This window comes from Larus michahellis, chromosome 7 (genome assembly GCF_964199755.1).
Source record: "Larus michahellis chromosome 7, bLarMic1.1, whole genome shotgun sequence".
Classification (NCBI taxonomy): Eukaryota; Metazoa; Chordata; class Aves; order Charadriiformes; family Laridae; genus Larus; species Larus michahellis.
The window spans coordinates 35,218,458-35,239,699 of record NC_133902.1 but is presented as its reverse complement, the minus strand read 5'-3'; the positions used below and the strand labels follow the sequence as shown (position 1 = coordinate 35,239,699).

The 21,242-nt window shown below is 40.3% G+C and overlaps 1 protein-coding gene across 9 annotated transcripts in view; it reads left to right on the top strand.

The window, feature by feature from the left end:
- The window catches only part of MAP3K20 (mitogen-activated protein kinase kinase kinase 20), a 96,094-nt gene that overhangs the window by 38,999 nt on the left and 35,853 nt on the right, over positions 1-21,242 (top strand). For all 9 annotated transcript variants that reach the window (XM_074595176.1, XM_074595175.1, XM_074595173.1 and 6 more), the window contains exons 8-11: positions 5,567-5,653; positions 9,242-9,316; positions 15,118-15,224; positions 20,943-21,078. In XM_074595176.1, the coding sequence (XP_074451277.1) occupies positions 5,567-5,653; positions 9,242-9,316; positions 15,118-15,224; positions 20,943-21,078 (405 nt within the window). The remainder of the gene's footprint in view (positions 1-5,566; positions 5,654-9,241; positions 9,317-15,117; positions 15,225-20,942; positions 21,079-21,242) is intronic.

Genomic DNA, 21,242 nt, shown 5'->3' with positions numbered 1-21,242 from the left:
ACCCTGCTATCATTAGCTGTGAGAACAGGAGACTGTGCCTCTTGTGGTGGTAGAGTCTGCATCTAAACATTTAGCAAAGGCCAGCATGGCTTTGCCATTTTTCTGAAGGGGGAACAATCCGTTATGGTTCATCACAGTGTCAGGTTTGCAGGTACCATAATGTGAATTATTTCACCCTGTCCACAGTTAAACTCTAATTTGGTTTTGCTCTGCAATACAGAATAGGCTAGAAATAGCCAATTGTGTGCCTTTCTCTGACAGAGAACAATAATGAATACTTTGGGGGGACAAAGGCATATCTGTGTATTAACCATTTTTGGGTTTGAATTCAACAGTGGGTGGCAGAATGAGGAATTCTTTCAGTACCTGTCAAGTATTGCCTCTTTCTCTTTGAGGGATGGGAGGAGGCAGATGTGAGGGAGGCACTATTGTTTTAAGCTAGCACCTATGACAATACATAGCTAAGCTGATGTCCCAATGGAAGATGACTTAAACGTTTTGCCAAACAGTTGTTTACAGTGAAAATAAGATACGAGATGATGTGGTGTTGCTTACAAATTAAAGATTGAAGGTTTGCAAGGAGGGAGAAAAAGCCTATATTGGCAGACTCAAAATCCTTGCTTGCTTAACTGAACTAGGTCACAAACAGTAAGAGAACATAAGCTAACAAATGTAAATGTTAATGTAAACTGTTACTGGAAGCCATGGCATATTATCCACTGAAGGGAAACATTCCAGTTTCAAAACAAAGCAAAAATGTTAGAGGAGAAATTCCAAAAATGGTCTTATAGCTCAGACTGCCCACATAGTCATCTTGGTGTGAATTGACTTTAAATAATGTTCTAGAAGTGGGAGAAGCTAAGAAATTACTTAATATCTTATCATGTCAACTATTACCAGAGCCTTGGGATCAGTATGTCACGGGTAGTTTATTTTTCCTCATCCAAAAAGTAAAGCTCCTTTGACAGTTCTGTGCTTGGAGGTAGAACTCAACTACCCTCCATATGAAAGCAGTTTAGTGTTGCTAGAGTATTTTAATGTGGTTGCGGGTGTATAGTGCTACTTTAGTATGCCTAAGAATATTTGACCCACATTTTCTAATATATTTTTTTTGAACTAATGTGTCCTACTGTGGGTAGAAGCTTATGAATTCATAAGCACTTAGGAATGAATTTGTGTTTTTATAACTCTAGTCTTGGAAAACTGTTGTTTTCAGAGGAGATGCGGGGGTAGAAATGAGGAATGGCACTGGCCCAAGTTACCTGTTGATGCAATTACTGACATAATGGGGTTATACCAACAAGGAATTGTCCGAATATAATATGGAAAGTTGGAATCTCCTTATAATAAGTTATAGGAATCAGAGAATTAATTAGAGACTGAAAACAAAACAAAAAAAATCTTAGAAAGGGTATTTTTGTCTCTTCAAATGATTATCATCTATAAAAACAAAATTTAAAGAATCCCTTCTCAAAGTGTAACACTTACCAGCAGCTTTTGTGCTAGAGAGACAAATCTGCTTTTCTTCAGTTAAAGTCCTGTTAACAAAGAACAGAATCCTTTCAAATGTAAACTAGTAGATGCTAGGAATAGATGTTCTGTTTGATTCCGTTTGCAATATTTGTCGCCTTCCCCATGGTTTTCTTTAATTTCTTTCATGCTATTTTTTTTCTTCCAACCAGTCTGTGATTTTAAATATTCCGCTTAAGGTGTTTGAGAGCTTTTTTCCATCAGGTGTCAAAGTCTTTCTGCAACCATACAGGCCTGTGTTGCTCCTCAGCTAAAATGAATTTTCTTCTTTGTGACCAGTTGCATACATATTTATAGCTAATGTTCAGATTAGTTTGTCCTGCTCTTCATGGATGGTTAAATAGGTCCATATAGTCTCGTTGAGATATATAGTAAATAATTCATAATACTGCCATGAAATGCTAAAGCTAAATGTTCCAGGAGACTTACTACAACACAAAGCCAGATCTTGCACTTTCCTTCAGCCATGTTGTGATTCCCTTTTCTAATCCATTTCCAAATCCATACATTGAACAACAGATACCAAGTGTTACAAGTGATCAACCCAGAAATGAATCTATGATTGTGTGTGTTGCTCAAAAATGATTCCTTGCTTCTCTTCCAGATATGAAAGTGTATATGGGATGACAATGTTCACTCCAAAAGCTGTTTTGAAATCATGAAGATACATGCTCAGAATACATTATCATGCAAAAATTGTTTGTAGTGCACTGCAGTGTGTGTGTGTATCAGTATAAATGTTTAATCATACAAAGCTTATGCCATGTAGCTGAATTATTTTAACACAAGAACAAAAAAGTAAAAGCATTAATTGGCTATTGGTAGCATGGAGGCTGCCGTTAAATGTAGCAGCTGTTACGCTCCTAGCAATAATTCATACATTGCTTTAGCTATGAGAACATACGTTATTTATAGAGGGAATGTTGGCCAGCTCCAGGGGTTATCCCTTGCTCTTTTTGAAAAAAATTGAGATCTTTAACTTCCACTTGGATCAATGCAGAGCAGACTGACCTAATTTTCATGCCTAAGGGCAGCACCTCTGAGAGTACAACACGTTCAGCTCACGCTGTACTTCTGCTGATCGTGGCTCCTGACCCTCATCTGGGAACACTTTCCTACCAAGAGAAAACACTTATTTTTTTTCAGTGAAGGTGTTCAGAGTGTTTGTTTTTTCTCAAATTACTTATTTGGATGTTCCCTATCCTATATGGCACTTTGAGTCTTTGTTGGCTTTGCACTGGGGCGGGGATGTGAGGGTTTTGGTTTTTTTTTTTTCCGTTTGGTTGTTGTCACATAGTTGAGAGGATAAAAATTGAAACACACAGCTGAGCTGACAGAAGTGTGTCAGCTTTTTCTGGAGATGGTATAATTCTTATCCTCAGCTTCATGCAGAGGATGAACATTCATACATGTGTCTCTCCTTTCTGTTTCTCTGTGTGCAAAGAAGAGCTCAGCATCTTGAATCATTCTAGATCATTCTATTGACTCATTCAATAGAATCATTCTACAATTCTATGATCTTCAGAGGCCACAGCTTACAAACCACTACGTTAAATGATCTTGCTTTGTTTTCCCTCGTTGTGTCTAGCGTGGCTGTTTCTCTGTGAGCGCCTGTTGTCCATCATCACAGAGACATGAGGTCCTCAGGAAAGCAGATCATCCTCACCATCAGAGATGGGAGGGGAAGTGAACCATGTCAGTATCAATTAAATTACAGGAGAAATGGAAGATAGGTTGATTTGCACATGAGGTGAGCTGGGGAGCCAGTTCTGAACGTGAACATAGTGTACCTTGCAATAAAGAGGCTGGGGTAAGTCAGGTTGAGGTGCTTTTTCTGGTGCTGAATGACCCTGGGGGCAGGAAGAGACAAATGGAAATGCAGAAGATACCTATTTGCTGCTTTTTAAAAGACTGATAGTGCAATCATTCACCTTGGCTGATGATTCAGGGTAGCTAATTCATGAGACAGGGTTGAAGTCTCTGTCTTCAGTTTTATAGGAGCCACGTCACCATTGGAAGGAAAGGCTTTATCTACACCATTGGCCTGAATGTGAAATCTGCATTGTTGTTAGAACATTTTCTAAACCTGTGTAAATAAATACAAGGATTTCTGATATCCCCTTTTGTATCTTTTACTTTCTTATACTATTAGTAAATAATAAGGCATTAAGAAAAATTCTCCATATTGTGTCAGATATTATACTGTTTTTCTCTTGAAGTGTTTGAAGCCAGCACTGTTGGTTTAGGAAGGCAGTGATCCTTACAGGCAGTGGAAATAAACACTACAAAGGTGTCATGATAAAGGAATTCTGCGCAAAATGTTCTGCACAAAATTAATGTGCATGAACGAAACAAGACAACCCTTACAATTCAGTCTTCTGAAAGAAAGGTAGCAGAGCAGTAGAGTTTGTCCAAACTTGATGTTTGGACATCCAAACTGATGTCCAAACTTGAGTTTCTTCTCTGTGTTTTCCTGGAGCAGCCGTACAGATGAGGTGGTTCTACAAGGCTGCTCAACTGCACGTTTGATTTGGTCCAGGGGCTTTTGTTTACAGCTGGCTGTTTTGTACACTGCTTTGTGGTCTGAAGTACATGGTACTGCTAAATTACTTTCTTCTCTCACAGTTAATTTTCTTTCTCTACCAGTAGAGAGGTGATAATTGGAATTACAAATTGAGGTGCCTTTTTTTTTTTTCTTCTAAAAGGAATGAATTGACGCAAACGGGAGAGTTGAATACCTCTATGATAGCTTTCCCCATATATTTCTTATTGTCAGGAAAACTGTCCTTTTACTTATTTTTCCAAGATACCCTTACCTTTACTAATCAGTCTTCTGACTCAAGCAGAATTATTCAAATAGGTCTATTGATGGAGTACCCCGTTCACTTGATTAAAGGCCCAACTCTGCTGCAATGCTTTTTGTTCTGCTTGAGCAGCGTCTGCCAATATTCTTGCATTTACTTTCTAATTACCTTCATAGCTGGCCAGAGTCCATTCAAAATGATGTAGCTGGAATAAGCCTGGGTACTAACTCCAATAGTGAGGATATAGAGACTTGCATAAGGATCTTAATGTATTTGGTCAGATCCTACATAAATGATGGGGTTTTTTGTTGATATGCTGGGTATGTGAGCAGAAGAAAAAGTTTGCATGTATATATTTGTAACAAGATACGTATATGAAGGTTCTGATTTTAAAAAAATGAGAGAGGAAAAAAAAAAAAGAGACACATACAAGTGAAGGTACAAAGTGCCTGTTAATTTGGTTGAACTCCAATATGTGTTCCCAATGGCAGAAAAGCAAGTTGGATTCATTGAACTTGAAGCCTTTTTGGTGATGCCAAACTCTTTTCTACAGAGTAGCTTGGATTGTTGGGTATTGTGTCACCAAAATGCTAAAAGCACGCAAAATGAGATCTTTCTATATCGAAGGACAGTGCATCTATAAGATATCGAGGAGAACAGAGTAATTTTCTATATGCTGTATAGTGTTTAGTTTAACATAATCGCATACTTGGAGATGAACAATTACAGTTTTGATTGAAAAATTGTATTTAATATTTTCATAGGCATATCATAGGAGGAAAATAGCTTTTGGACCGTATTCTGACTATGGGGAAGCACTAGTTGCAATTGTACAGAAATATTTTTAAGTGCAAAATGACTGCAAAGCAAAGATGTGTCTAGTTGGGGCTGAGAAGGAGAGGAGTTCATTGTCTTCCCAAGTCTCAACTGCCAAATGTGAACTTTATAGTGTACAAAGAAAGTAAAAAGCGTTTTCCATGGCTCTCGCAAAATTGCAGGCATTAGATCCCACACAACCCAGTTTTTCGTCTGGGCTTTTCTGTAGAGGAAAAAGCAGAAACATTCAAATTAATTTAGTGAGAGGATCTTGCACACAAACACTGGTCCAAGTTCTGCAAATGGAAACTGGTTGCCTGATAATTGGATACAGAATAGGGCTGTATCAAGGTTTAATAATGTATTTAAAATACAAAGTACAGAAATAAAAATTCTTTTCTTTTTTTCTGTTCCAGGTTCTCTGGGAGATGCTAACAAGGGAGGTCCCCTTTAAAGGCTTGGAAGGATTACAAGTAGCTTGGCTTGTAGTGGAAAAAAACGAGGTAAGACTACGTTTCTACATTCAGGTACATAGATCAGAAAACAGTATTGGGGTTTTGCAAAAGACTTTTTCATCTTCTTCAAATTGAAAGTAAGTTCACGCGTATGGAAAGATTAGCAGTAGGAGCTAACACAAAGGGTCAAAGTGATGTTATTCCTCATGAATGGACCCTTTACATCTAATTGTTGCAGCTTCACGTCGTGATGCTGTAGATCAAAAATTGTACAAGTACTGTACTAGTTTCTCAGTCTCAATTGTAAAACCTAGGGGTTTGTTCTTAGTGATGAAAGAAGCCATTGCGTCCAAGGTAGGGGAACAGTTTAACTCCATCTCCTGCGTTTAGGACATCTTTTTACTGGCCGGGAGTTGATATATCTGTAAGAGACCTTCAGCTACTTCAACTTAACTCTCCCAGCAGGAGTCACTATAGTACAAGAAACTGCCGCTTAGATGAAAATTTCAAAAATAAAAGAAGAAAAAATAGTTTTAAAAAAAGAGAGAAATTACAGTTTTGCCACCTACGTTCAACACTACATTGAAGATGAGCTCCTCACTGGTATCGGCAAGGCTGTGGCATAGCTGCAAGCCTCCTCACGCAGAGTCTTTCCATTTCAAAAGCACTTCAGTGGTGTAAACACCGTTTGTACAGTGTCCCCAGCCTCGCTTTTCTTCTTCTCACAAATTGAGGCTTTCAGTTAGTTGGACATGTGAGCGTATATCTGAACACATAGTCCCTTGATATCAAAGACAGTAACTACATTTAAAAAACATTTAAAGTTGTGACTGTACCACACACAGACAAGCATGGAAATCCTCCACAAAGATGAAACCTCCTCTATCTAGACACAGCGGAAGCTTGGGAAACATTACAATGGCGAGGCAGTAGCTGTACAATACAGATACCTATTATTCTACATAAACTGTTTCTCAAAATGCTTTAAACAGAGGAGTTTCCTCCTCATAGTTTAATATTTTTTGTTGGTGTTTTTTTTCCCCTCTCTTTTTTTTTTTTTTCTTCTATTTGAGGACTGGATTAATTCCAGTGAGTGATACTGTGATATACCGATTAGTTGGAAATGCTACACTAACAGTGTGAAGATTATGAATGTGGCCTTCTACAGTGTTTATCAGAGCAGGAGGCACAAAGAGACTCTTGCTCCTTAGGAAAAGCTTTGTACATCATTTTGAAGGACTGAACCAAAAAGCCGTCCTTCCATCAACTGTATTTCTTTCCTCTGCCTACCACATGCAGTTTTATGTAAGGGCTACACAGTGGCATTGGGAATGTTGTGAAGAGATGTCGTCATTTGCGGAAAGTTGGCAGAGGGTACAACACACATTTCTCTACAGTTTTCCAGAGCAAGGAACTGTGTAAAACACAGTATGAACAAAATGTGACATGACACTTATTTTACTCATGGCTGAAGAAACCTCAGGGGTGACATTTTCAGAGCCAGCTGTTTGTCTGCCAGGTACCACTAGCCTGTTGCTACCATCTTCTTTGGAAGGGTGCCAGGGAGCTTAGAGGGCGTTAACGCTTGCTTAGATGGTTTTTATTTTTTCTGGCCATGATTTAGGGAACGTGCCCGGCATAAGCCTTGTAAAAGTCAGCTTGTGCTACTTTTCTTCAGAGTTTCTATGTCCCAAAGCAAGTGGGAGGGTCAGGTTCTGCTCTCACTTTGCTCTGTTGACATCAGTGGGGTTGCGTGGTTCCCGTTCACAACAGAATTGAATCACTGTGAGCCAGTCCTTCATTTTTTGCGCTGCAAGTCTCTTGTTAAAATCAGTGTGGGACTGAGGCCAAAGCGTAAATGCGTAGGGTTAAAAATCTCCCTTTGCAAAGCCTGAGCCCAACAAATGAAGTGGATTTTAATTATTCTGTATGAGTCTTTTCCAACTCTGCATAATTTCACAGCATTATTTTTATTCTGGTAGAGTTTCTATATAATTATATATATATTTTTTTTAATCCAGAAAATAAAAACATGAGAGTTCAGATTATGCTAGGCATGATCTCATAATAAATTACCACTGAGAAACGTCATCTTTATTATAATACGACACTTTTGGAACCTACTACTTCTTTATTACATGACAGATAACATCCTGCACAAGCGAGACATATAAATGGTGATTACAACTGATTTTCCTCCTCCTGGAACAGTGAGGGTTACAGGCAAATACTGTAGCAAGACTAGCCAGTGTATTTTTAGGCTAATGACTCAACCAGAGATCAAGCACCAGTACAGTTTGTTTATGCATTGTACAAATTTCTGTGTATTTCTCGCAGCGAAAGCTTTGCACCTTAAGGTATTACATTATTTTAATAATTAAACTCCAAAGTGCCCTGGCTCTGTATCTCATATTTCCAGTTTTCATGGTGTTCAAATGCTTGTGCAGCAGAATTTACTTTGGCTGATGGGATTTGTAAGGCTGGGCAGGTCACGTTGCAGTAATGTAATGGTACAATTTGACATAACTTGCTCTGCTTTGCTTCTGAAATGCCAAGAGTAGGACAGATCAAGGGGTCTTCCTGGCAGGTTGGTCTGAACAAGACTGTAGTATCTGGTTCTCACCTGTTGCAAGACAAGGAACCCTTTTTCCAGCTTGACCCCTCTTATATTTGGACCCGTTTTCACTGAGGAACTGTTTTTTGTGTATGGTTTTTTTTTAATTTAGTATGAAACATCTGAAGTCAGTTAACTGCCTTAGCGAGAGCAGAGGCATCTCCTTATATGTGTAGTGTTGTTGGGATGCACAGCATTAATCTCAACTGGAGAGGCTTTGCTATCCGGGTGTGTGTATATGAGAATAGATCTGCTTTTAGGCTTTCCAGTGTGGAGGCAGAGTCTTTAAACTAAAAATCCTCTAAGACTGACCGAGGGAATCTTTTCATGGTTTAAAACTCTCAGTAAAGGAAATCAAACGAGCTTCAAACTAATTCTCTGTAGTTAGCGGTCCTGGCCTATAACCAGCAACTCCTTGTCTTCAGTCATCAGGAAATATTTATATGAGTTCACTGTGCTCTGTGAGTGCTTTCTGAGATCTGTGTGTCCTCATTAATCCTTCTGACCACAGGCTCGTGAAACGTCTCTTGTGTCATGTAGAGCTTCACTTAACTCTTTTCAACTCACTTAATGTAATCTACATTTCAGCCATTTGTTGTATCAAAAGTAGTATTGTACAGCTGGATCATCTGTGTGGGAGAAAGGAATTAAGGCAGGCTGTACATTATACCTATCTTGACAAGCATCTTAGAATACCATGCAGTAACCTCCACAAACTGTTATGTTTTAGTATTAAAAGTAGTTTGCCTTGTTTTCGCTTCCTTGTCTCCAAGCTTTCTTAAGCAACTCCATTTGTGCATGTGTTCCATTCCTTTTTTACAGGTCTATTAATTTGTACATATTGCTAGCGTTAATAATTTTGACTTTTCTTTTTCATAGCTCAATCCTTAGTTCTTATATTGTGTTTAAATGAAAGAAGAGTCTGTTTTACTTCTTGTAGTTGTGTTGCTGTTATAGGGGATCTATTAGTAGCAGCTTAAAGGGAAATGCTTCCAGTAACTGGTACATTCTCTCTCCTTTAGAGATTAACCATTCCAAGCAGTTGTCCCAGAAGTTTTGCAGAACTGATGCACCAATGTTGGGATGCTGATTCAAAGGTAATTTAATTTGTGTTTGATTTCTACACCACCCCATCCCTCCCCGGCCTTGTTTGGCTAAGTGTGTTACTGTTTCTTTGGGGGACAAGTCCCAGCTAACACCATTGCTGCGTGACAGTAGACACATTTCTTCACAAAGACAACCAAGAGTGTCTTTTTTTAAATGTGTTTACATATTTGTACCTAAATGTGTCTCTTTCCCTTTTAATCCCTAATTTACCTGTCTACTGAAGACAGTGCCTGTAAATAGGGTGAGATAGCAAGAATGTAGCCATTTTGGAACAAGTGAAAAATTGTTCTTATCTATTTTCTTTCAGTAGTTAATATTTAATCTTTCTCGGATGTATGTGTATGCCTTCCTTGTGTTGAAAACCTGTAAAGAATAAGTTAATCCATAAAATGTGGGTAGGAAAGGCAGCAACGTATTCTAAATTAATGTTAAACCTTTCCTAATCTTTTCCCTTAGGACTTTGTATGATGAGCTTATAATTATTATACTGTAATAATATAATAATAGAAGTATTGTAGTATATACTGCTTAAGCACGAAAACAGAGTAAAAATACAGGTTAGAGCCAAACCGTTGTCACTGTTAATCTGCCCCTCTGAGAATAAACTAGAAGGGAAATCAAAGAGAGTGTTTACTCAGTGAAAGATTTTGTAGGTTGCAGGTGTTACCTTCTTTAAATTGACTCTGCTACCATCCTGTTGTACATAAAACTGGCTGGAAAGAGCCTGTGGGCAAGCTAGGTTTATTACCAAGTATTAGCATACATTTCCTTTGCCTATGAAGGAATTTGAGAGAGGGAAAGATAGTTAAGGAAAGGAAATTATGCTCTTTTTCTCAAGTCAAGGCACCAGGAAGAACTTTGGTCCTTTAAACTCAGAAGAAAGTTAACTACTACTTCAGAGAGACTTAAGATTAATTCCAAGGTGAATTATAGCACTTAGGTGCTCTAAAGCTAGAATTTACCCCCAGAGAGTAGCCACAGAAGAGCAATATGAGAAAGGAGATATCCCTTCCTGGCTTCCTTTTTTTTTTTTTTATTTTTTTTTTATTTTAAGCAAGGAGTTGCTTTCCTACAGAATAAATCTGGAAGCCTGAGATCCATCATCAGTGTGTGGTTTCTGCATAAACACCCATTTAAATGCTATTCACAATATCTCCCTCTTTATTCTTTCCACAGAAGGGAGGGGAGAAAAATGCTTTGAGTCTTTTAATCTACAAGTAGACTGTTTAAGTTCTAGGTCAGTAATTACTGAAGAGCACTTTCCAGTGGGAATTAACGTTTCTCTGATAACTACTCCCAAGCATCAGCATCACTACCAAATGCCACAGAATAAGAACTATTGGAGCTTCTTTTCTGTAATTGCAGCACATACTAGCTCAGCTCGCACTCTGGCTGTATATAAGTGTACAGAAGGAGAGGGAGGGATCTGCATGTTGTAAAAGAAGGGTGCCCAGCCATCGGGCTGAGTTCTGTCTGCGTGAGCAATTCACCTGGGTTTGGGCTGGTTCCTAGGACCGTTGTTCCCAGAGGCATCTCTGATCTGTGCAAAGAGTGAATCTCAGGTTAGATGGGTTTTTTGACAGTCTGCTCTTTGCTACTTTTTTCGTGCAGCTTCTCTTCTGTTAAGCAATTATAAATGCTTTGTTCACGTGACTGAAATGGAGTAATCTCTGGTCACAGTTTGGGCATGTGACTACCTTATTCAGTCACGTGTTGGGAAAGGATCGCTACTTACAGCTCTCAAAAATGCCTTGATAAAAGGCTGTGTGGCCTACACGAGCCAAAAGATGGAGCACACTCCTCTAAAATACTGCTCTCTGTAACATTCCCTCTTTGCCAGGATTAGTTTTAGAAAATCAGATAGTGGATGCGTGAACAAGTTACTGAAGGTCAAGTGGGGGTGAGCTTGAGGATGTCGGCTGCTCAAAAGCAATTGCTAACGTGCATACTTTCAGCCCACAGAAAGCACAAGGTATCTGTAGGTGGCTTACTGCTAAGGAAAGAGGGATGTGCATTTACTGTGGAGCTAAGGAATACACTTGGAGAGCTGCTGCAGAGCAGCTGGAGTGTCAGACGCTGCTCAGGCAGTGCAACTTCCTCATGGGAATGGACAGAGTTATTAATTTTGCTTTGAATTCTTAAGAATTTCTTCATACATGGAGAAAAATGTCTGCAGTGCATTGCTCCACGTGATATTTGTAATGGTAGTCTTTATAAAGTTTAAACTGTGGTAGTTGAAACAGTCCCTAGTGGGTTCAAAGCGTTATACTAAAATGCTAATTATTAATTATTTTAAGTTAGTACTTATTAAAGAATAATATCTGTCTTAACTAAGTCTCTTAAATAACTACTTCCACGTGTTAAAATCCCTACCAAACCAGCTGCTTTTGCCTGGGTACTAGATAATTGTACAAACAAGGTTGCTCATCACTGATGCCTTTGTTTACTGGGGATACTGGCTTTTGAGACACAGGTGAGTGGTTCTTTCTCATTTCATCTGTTCCTTCAGTTTATCCCCACTTTAACATCAAAGATGTTTATAAATTACTGGACATTTTAATGGAAACCAGAAACCTAGGAACAGAGAAGCAGCAAGAAAGAAAAGCCATATGGGTTAAATATCCTGGTTTTATGCAGACCTGTTTAGTAAGAAATACTGAGTGGAAGGAAACAGTGAAAACATTAGCCAGAATTATTTCTAGAGGGGTATATATTTTAAAGATTTTTGTATGAGACATCACGGATATAAAGGGAAGCAATTTTCAAAGGCGACTCGTGCCTCGATATTTTAAGAATCTCTTATGAGGAATGACTTGAGATGCCTGATTTTCTCGAAAGCGCTAAGCGGTCATCCACTCAGAAGAAGATTTTTTTTTAAAAAAAAAAGCTTCTTAGCTTGGGCTTCCAGTTTCAACAATCACTAATTGCCAGTTTTAACCGGGTATCAGTCTGCACTTAGAGTGCATTTATTAAATCTGAAATTATTCTTGTCTAGGGGGAAGAAACCACCACATGGCAGTGTAGACTTGTGCCTTCCTGAGAGCTTTGCCTCCTGGGAAAGCTGGTACCTGTAAATGTGGCAGGGTAGCTGGTGGCTGGTCACAGAAATTGCACAGACAGAGATGTACAAGCTTTGTCAGTACTGTATGACTGTGCGTTTGGTCCAGCTCTAGTTGCACAACTCAACAGCTCCTTTGCCTGTAGTGTAGGACCCAAAGAGCGTATGTTGCTGCTCCTCCCAAATCAGTCAGTCGGTGCTTTCACCTGCCCTTAGTAAAGCCCTGTTCTCTGTCATTGTCTCCACTCCAGTTCCTCCAGGCAGGCCTGACAGTAGTGTTGACTGTGCTCACTTGGTGTCAGCCCTGCCCTGTACTTCCTGGCATACTCTTGAGAAAGAATCATAGAATGGTTTGGGTTGGAAGGGATCTTAAAGATCATCTTGTTCCACCCCCCCTTGCCATGGGCAGGGACACCTCCCACTAGACGAGGTTGCGCAAAGCCCCATCCAGCCTGGTGTTGAACACTTCCAGGGATGAAGCATCCACAACCTCCCTGGGCAACTTGTTCCAGTGCCTCACCACCTTCACGGTAAAGAATTTCTTCCTGATATCCAATCTAAATCTACTCTCTTTCAGTTTAAAACCGTTACCCCATGTCCTATCATTACACTCCCTGATAGAGTCCCTCCCCATCTTTCCTGTGGGCCCCCTTTAGGTACTGGAAAGCATCTAAAGGTCTCCCTGGCGCCTTCTCCAGGCTGAACAACCCCAGCTCCCTCAGCTTGTCCTCACAGCAGAGGTGCTCCAGAAGAAGGACCAAGGAAAACTTGTGGAAGTGTTTTGTAAAAGAATCCTACATAAGCCATAAAATATTGTAATCAATGCAGCATGGGGATGTTTGCCCTTTGTCTCTTTCTGAAAACAGAATTAGTTTAGTAAAGGCACGTTATGCACCTGCCAGTCTATGGACTGTACGTAGCAGCAGCAGGACCCTGGTGTATTGGTGGGGAGCCACGATCTCCTGTCTGGCAGCTTCCTCACCATTTGGGAAGCTCTTGAATCCCCTCAACAGGTCACACCCACTGGGGTGGTTACAAGAGATGCAGCTGTAGCACCAAGAAGGCTGTGAGGGCTGTTGGAAAGTTCTCCTTACCCAAAACTGCACCAGAGTTGTGTTGCCCCGGTTGGTGCCAGTGGTGCATTTAGTGCTTTGTACCCCCTCCTGCAACGTGCTCCCTGACTGGGGAGATTGGAGCTCTTCCCGGGCATGTTCAGGGGCTCTGCTCAGCCATGGCAGGTCTTAGCAGCATCATTGCACGTAGGGGGACAACTGCTGCCTCCCCCAGCCGCCCTGTAAATGCAGGGGGACCCGTTGGGCTTCCACACTGGGACTAGATGCTGGGTAGGCCCCTGCTGCCATGCTGCTTGACATGCCTGGGTTGCCACTCTGTGGATGCCAGGCTGGGGGCCAGAAGCACATGGTGGTGGGGGCAAGCGCTGCAAAGAAAATCTGCATCGCTCATCCAACTGCCCGCTGCCTGAAATCATGGAGATGGACCAAAAAATGACAGACAAAGCCTCCAGTTACAGCCAAATAGCGCAGCATTGCAGTATGAGAGAGCTTGTCTTTTTTTTTTTTTTTTTGTTATGCATTTGACACTTTTTCATGCTGTTTGACATTTAAAATAAAGAAATTGTCTTTCTTTTATAATGTGGAAATCACTTGGATCTTCCTGGGAGAGACACCTCAGCATTGTTCCTAATTGTTTTTGTGCTCCCAAATTAAAATGCACGTTTTAATTGTGGCATCTGTAATTTTAGCAGAAATGGTATAATTACAGGCGCGATAGAGAGAGAATGTGCATCATCCCCTTATTATGTATCTACATTTTGTTTCAACCTTTTGTCTCAACCTTGTCTGGGGTCTGTCAAACAGACTAACAGAGTCAGCGCTCTTTCAAGAAACACATTTAACTCTGGCTTTTTCAGTTTTCAGTTATTATCATACTTCATAGCTTCCTTTTGGGACTAAGGGGAAAGTAGAAAATACAGATAAGTTTTAACCGCTCTCTGTGACCAGTGAGCACAGTGGGTGCTGGATGGAGAGCCCAGGAACAGAAAGTTCAGTAAATGAGGCCAGGACAGAAGACCACAGGCACCAGTGACATGAGCTTGGCTGCCAGGCGAGACGTCCTTGTCTAGCCTCAGTCTTCCCTTCTTCCCTGGCTGCTCCTGAGTAGCTAAGGGAGAGGGTTTTGTAGAAAGTCAGTCCTTCTCTGCAAGCCAGAAACCCATTTTTGATGGGCAGCTAAATAGCTTGTTCACACAATAAAGAGTTTGGGTTACTTACCTGTAAAAGGGCATCTGTCTAATTACCAGTTGCTAATGGGTCTGACCTTCTCTTTTTGGCAGTATTTCCTTCTTAGCTTGAGGAAAACTTTATTATTTAGAGTTAAGAATCTTCATGGTTATTGATGCTACTAATGTCGTTTAACACTCTTATTGAGTACCAAAAGGTTTTACTGGTAGATATGGGAGACCAAGCTAAGGCTTGAGTCCTGGTACTTTATGTGACTCTTCCCAAACTGACCTTTTCTTCAACGGGAAGAACAAAAAAAACCTCACAAATTTACAAATACACAGGATGCTGTATTCAGAAAGCAGCATCCCAATTGCTGTTGCTTGCAGTCTTCCAGTTGAAAAATTCCTGCAACTAATTTTACATAGTTGTATATGAATGCAAACGCTGTGTTTTGTTTTGGTGTTTTTCTTTTTTTGTTTTTTGTCTTCAGAAAAGGCCATCTTTCAAGCAGATCATTTCAATCCTGGAATCCATGTCAAATGACAGCAACCTTCCAGACCAGTGTAACTCATTCCTGCATAACAAGGCGGAGTGGAGGTAAGTTTCCTTCATCCCAAAAATGAAAGAACGTGGTTTTCCTTTGAAATGGTGTGAGTCCATATTCTTCAGAAGGACATCAGACTCCGGTGATGTATTAGTAGAAAATATCTGTGTTGTGGTATTTTTAGAACGTAACTTACCTTGGTTTTTTTCAGGAATGCCCAGAATGTTGTGAAACTTGTATTAGGAGCCAATACACTTAGCTGTACCCTGTATTTATTATTACACTGGTTTAGGTGTGATGGTATTTATGGGTTTGTGATGCACATCTTAAAACCAATTATGCGTTTTTCAGTCAATAATGCGAGGGTGAAACAATGTCTGTCTGATGCAATTTTCATAGAAAATGTATAGGCATATGTTTATATTTAAAAAAAAAAAAAGGGATAAAGGGCATAAAAGGATACACTTTCAAACCATGCCTCCATTTGTCTTTGCTTGTATGTGTTCTGCCATTTTTTCTGCATTCTCTCCTTTGTATTGACCTGTGTCCCCGCATTCAGCATATGCCCAGGCCAGCCCTAGTTTTGCGTAGTGCACCCGCATTGCCTGAGCATGTGATTTTACCCGTTGCTGGCTGGAATTTTTATTCATAAGTGATTATAAACAGAGATGAGAGCCGAGAAAATTTTATTACATGACACAGTTTTACAGTAAAAGTTCCAGCCTATTTTCGTCATGTGCCAAAAACTTCTTAAAAAAAAAAAAAAAAAAAAAAAAAAAAAAAAGCAAGCCTGCCCCTGAAGCTTATTTGTCAGGCAGAAAGCTTGCTGATTCGCAGTACATCCTTCTGTTTGGAAAAGAAAATTTGAAAACAGATCTGCATGGGCAGGAGATTTTTACCAGACGATCGTGCCTCAGTCTATATTAAGCGGTGCTGGCCCCGCTCCAGGTAAGCTGGGAGCAGAGAGATTGAAAAGATTCCCTGCCTGCAGCCGGGGCCGGGAATCGAAGAACCCCTGGAGCAGGGCTGTGGGTGGATGGAGGACGGGGGTGGGCAGAGCCCACGGAGACGGGGCTTGTCTCAAAACCAGCATCCCACGTTTCCTCCGCGGACTTCCAACCAAGGCAAATCACGACGTATCGTTTTAATCGGGCGAGTGGAAAAAGTGAGCTGGCGATCACATGGTGGGAGTTATTATAAATAGCCCGGGCCGGGGCCGGGGCCGCTCCTGCCCTGACTCAGCAGCGCCGGCGGCAGCCCCGCCGCCTCGGGCACCGGCGGCGACGGCGGCGGCGCGCCACCTCCTGGCGACAGCCGCGACCTGCGGCACCCGCACCGCCACCGGGGCGGCGGGGCCCGGGCCGCGCTCCCCTGCGGAGGGGGCTGCGAGGGGTGGACGCCCCCTTCCAACCCCCGGAGTGGTCCCGTGGGATGTGCTCGGTCAGTGATTTTATCCGTGGCGGTGCTTTTACGAGCCATCAGGATGCTCTCTCCCCAGCCCCCAATCCATATTCTAAGGCTCGGGACAAATTTCAGGTATTTAGAGTATAAAAACATATTTCTTGGTTACCATTATTTATGCAGACTCTGGACATTGTGGTTTTGGTAGCAGACGGAATAGAATACAAGGAGTGTTGGAAGAAAAATATCCCCCAGGGAGGGGTTTCTTATACACTCCTGGATAGTAAAAATAATTATTTAAAAGATGAGCAAGTACTCAAATTCCTCTAGAAGAAGCAAATAACTACTTAAATCTTGCTAATATAGCAGAATAAAAGCCATGCTAATTGACATTTGGTTACATTAAACTTCTCTTTTCTTACTAAACTGATTAATTTCTTGGAGTGTGACTCAAGTAGCCCAAGTATTTCTTGCAAATTTTATTTTGATGGACCTGAATTGTTCAGATGAGGAATGGCTAACAAGGTGTTAATTAAAAGCCATGGAGAAACAAAAAGTTCTTTGGCACTACCGAGTCATGGGAAAACGTCTTACCATGGAGACTTGTGTTAAAGGTAAATTTGGTGGGTCTCTTTTTTTTTTTTTTTTTTTAAGAATAAATAACTTGGAGACAAGGAACTATGAGAGAGAAAAAATGATTTCATGATAGGGCATGATTTGCCTGAAAGCAAAGTTGATTTCTGAATTAAGCCGAAATGAAACACAAAGTGCAGAAAGATCCCAAGTCGTGTGGGGACTTGCTCAGGAGCTGGGTGAGAGCGACACTCTCATACGTCAGTTCTGGTAACGGCTGCCTTCCCTGATGCAAAAGCCATGTCTGTACGGAAACACTCATGAAGGTTAAGCCAAATTAATAGAAAGTATTCAAAAAATATGCAAGTTAGAGTAGATGAAGGAGTTGTATACATAAAGTGATCCCAAGGGATAAACGAAAGCAGACTAAGACCATTTCTGAGAACGGTTGCGCAGAAGTTCGATGTGGTTTAACTTCTGCATTGAAAAATGTTTGCTTTTTACTCATTGCTCTTTTTTTAAATTATTTTATTTTTTATCCTGTAGTGATTTGCAAAGAGATAGTTGGACCAGCAGTAGGGAAAGAATGAGATGTATTACCAAGAAATAGGGAATTTTAATGAAGCCTGGCTGTCAGAGCCCTGGAGAAGGATGGGCTTGGGAAAAGTGAAGGTGACGCTTGTTCTTTGAGGGACATCCAAATTAGTGATCCACATACCGCACTTTCACAAGGATACTGCTCTTATCAAAGCAAATCAAAGCTCAGACAAGCTGGATTACATTTTTTCCCACTCAAAAAAAGAGCAGGTTTGTTTTGTGTAGAGACATGCAAAAAATGCATCTGTAACAGCAGGTAACCAGTCTTCAGCCTCTCTGACTGGCTGACTTGAAAACTGAGAGTGGGCTCAGTTTATGCAGGACTCACAGAGGTGACAAGATAAATGACACTTTGACCTATCTTTAGTGTGGTCTTATTTGCAATATTTACTGGTCTTGATGTTTCTGTTAATAATACATTAATAATAATTAATACATTAATCTGCCTGTTCTGTCGTTTCCTTAAAATAAGTCAGTATTTTATTTCCTAACTGTTCTACCCTTCACATTTTTATTATTTTATCAAATAGCAGCCCTATCTTACGGCTCAGTTGCACGGGTCTGCCTTCATGTCTTTCTCCAGTCACTTTTATTACAGTAGGAAAAAATTACTATTGAAGTAATGATGTTCCAATTCAGTGAGACATCACATTTGTCTGCATTTAGTCATATATACTAACTGCATTTCTCCTTCTACCCTCTCCCCACGAGCGGCTGTTCTAACGATTAAAATAGTCTATTAGGGATACTTATATTAGTGTATCAGTAGCAATTCAAGACATATAAACAAATGCCAGTCATTATTTTTAATCTGTGACTGTTCATCATTATAATTTCTAACAGTACAGTATACATTCCTCAGTGTCACAGAATGAGATTATTCTAGAAAAGACAGTGTGCTCAGACTGCAGAACTACAGGAGCAAACAAATCCACATGCTCTACCATGTATAATGTTTCAAGCTGCTTCATTTATGAAGTAAGACTCATTAACTGGGCAATGTACGGTAGCTCTCTCTTTAATTACACAGTTTTATTATACAGTGGAATTATTTCTCAGAATGCAACTGTTTTCACAGACTGACCTTTTATTATAAGAGAAGTTTCTGTCTAATGAAGAGAGGTAATTACCACACAAAATAGACTTTTGACATATAGAAAGCTATTGTTACCAGGACTTTCCTAGTGCAGAATGTTATTTAAAAGAGAACCTTAATTTACATATTTTAAAAATTACAGAGTTGCGTGTAAGTAGTAGTGAAGTTGAGAGACAAACTAAGGAAAGCAGCACTTGCAACTATCCTCCCCCCCAGTAGATTGCATAGTATATATTGCACCTGGCAGAAAGGTTTTACAATAGGGAAATGCACGCTTGGAGTCACTTTCTGACCTTTTATCCAGAGCGTTTTTGTTTTGTTCCTTTATTAGGATGGATGTTTTTTCCTTCATTAGGATGTGTGACCACTTTCCCCCCAGCACCAGGATCAGCCCCTCACCTTTGCATGCCTAAATATGGGAGAGAATTTTGCTTGAAATCTGAAGCATAATAATTGCGAGGGGCATTTGTTCTGACCACTACATCGAAGAGCTCGCTCAGCGGGATTTAAGTGTGATAAATGCCCTTGCCCCAGGTGGCTGATTTTTGCAGTAGAATTAAGCGTGGTCGTAGAGTTTGCTCGTTCTCCCACCCCTGAATCCTTTCACTGTACTTTGTGAGCTTTACTCTCTGACAGAGGTGTGTTACTAAAATAAAAAAAATCTATAAGATTTGGAATATTTAAGTTGTTTCATTGACTTAAAATTTGTGTATGCATTTTCCCACATCGAGAGGCTGAACTCCTTTAGGTTGATACTGGACATGCTAGGGCAGGATATTTACAGGAAGAAATACTCACTTTTTTCCTATTATCTCCCCACTCCCATCCCCCCAGTAGAAATGAAAACTAACTCTGTTAGTCCTTTTATTTTCTTTTTGAAAACATCAGCAGGAGGAGATTTTGTTTATGGCGTGTTTATGAAGGGAAGAAGTTGTGAAAGTTTGAGCAGAAGACTTGGCACTGCAGAGTCTCAGTAGCTATCTTCAGAGCTCTCTTTAGGATCTCTTGTCTCCTTAGGAGCGTGCTCTCTCCAGGAGGAAAATGAAACGCTGCGGTTGATGATTCCCACGCTGTGAATAGGGAACAGTTGAAGTACTAGTCAGGACACAGGTGGCAGGCAGTGCACAGTCTCCCAAACAGTCACAGAAACGGTTTGTTAAATGCAAATGCAACCTCTGATCCAAATGGGAGGTTTTTCTTTGGTTATCCCACAAGCAAAAAATGTGGCTGAATTTAGTGGCAGAATTACTTTTGTGTACTTTCTAGTATTCACCCATGCATTTGCAGCGCAAAACTTGTTCAACTCTTTTCCAAGAGTTCAGTTCAGTTCGTGTATTTAAAAGATACTGCCTGTCAGGAAGCATGTCAAAGGAAATCGCTTTCTTAAGGGATGAGGCACATGCAGTGCAAGCCAATAAAGACAGTATCTTGAAGCTTCTTAGAGTACTGCCCTCATTTCCTGCCTTTCTTATTTTTCACACCTTTGCATGTATGGTGAGAAGCAGAGGAAAGTACCAAATCCTTTTATTAACTATGCCAGACTTGAGAAGCTTGTATTTGTAGCCTTTTGCAGGGCTGGGTCGTATCATGGTTTATATTCTTGTTCTTTTATCCTCACCTAGAGAAACAGGAAGGTAAGTGGGAAGAACAGCCTAGTGCTGGTTCTGTGTATTTTGAGTATAAGTCCAAATAATATTTATAGCCAAGTTATAAACCCAGGCAGCGGGGCCTCTTAGACTGCCCGTGTTGTGTTGCTAATGATTGACCTGTTACTAGTTCTTAGTGCAGTTTCTTTATGGATAAGATCATGTTTCACGATGTTGAGGGAAAAGACAGCATTTTAGTTTTTAAAATGTTGTTATTATATGGCGTTTTACTCTTTCAAATGTTATTTTTCTTCAACTGAAGGTATTGTGGTATTCTCAAGTATAAACATTGCCAGTTCTTAAAGCTCTGAAAGGCTTTGCATTTGGTAATTAAATGAACTGCTTGAGTTAGTATTGTACTTTTCAGCCTTTCACATTTAATTAACATTCAAGTGGGAATTATGAACAATTTATATCTGTCAGGAAAAGACAAGACGTAACAAATTGTCTCTGTGCAGATGTGAAATTGAGGCAACCTTAGAGAGACTAAAGAAACTGGAGCGTGATCTGAGCTTTAAAGAGCAGGAACTAAAGGAACGGGAGCGACGTTTGAGGATGTGGGAGCAGAAGTTAACTGAACAGTCCAATACTCCTGTAAGTAGACAATAATTCAACCTTTCATCTTTCTTCAGAAAGTAATTGGAGCTTTGTCTATGTAAATCTAAAGACACACCGAGGAAATAGTGCCCCTATTTTCTTTAGTTGTTCCTTTAGGCCAATTAAAGTCTTATTTATTACATCACTGCAAATAGCTATAC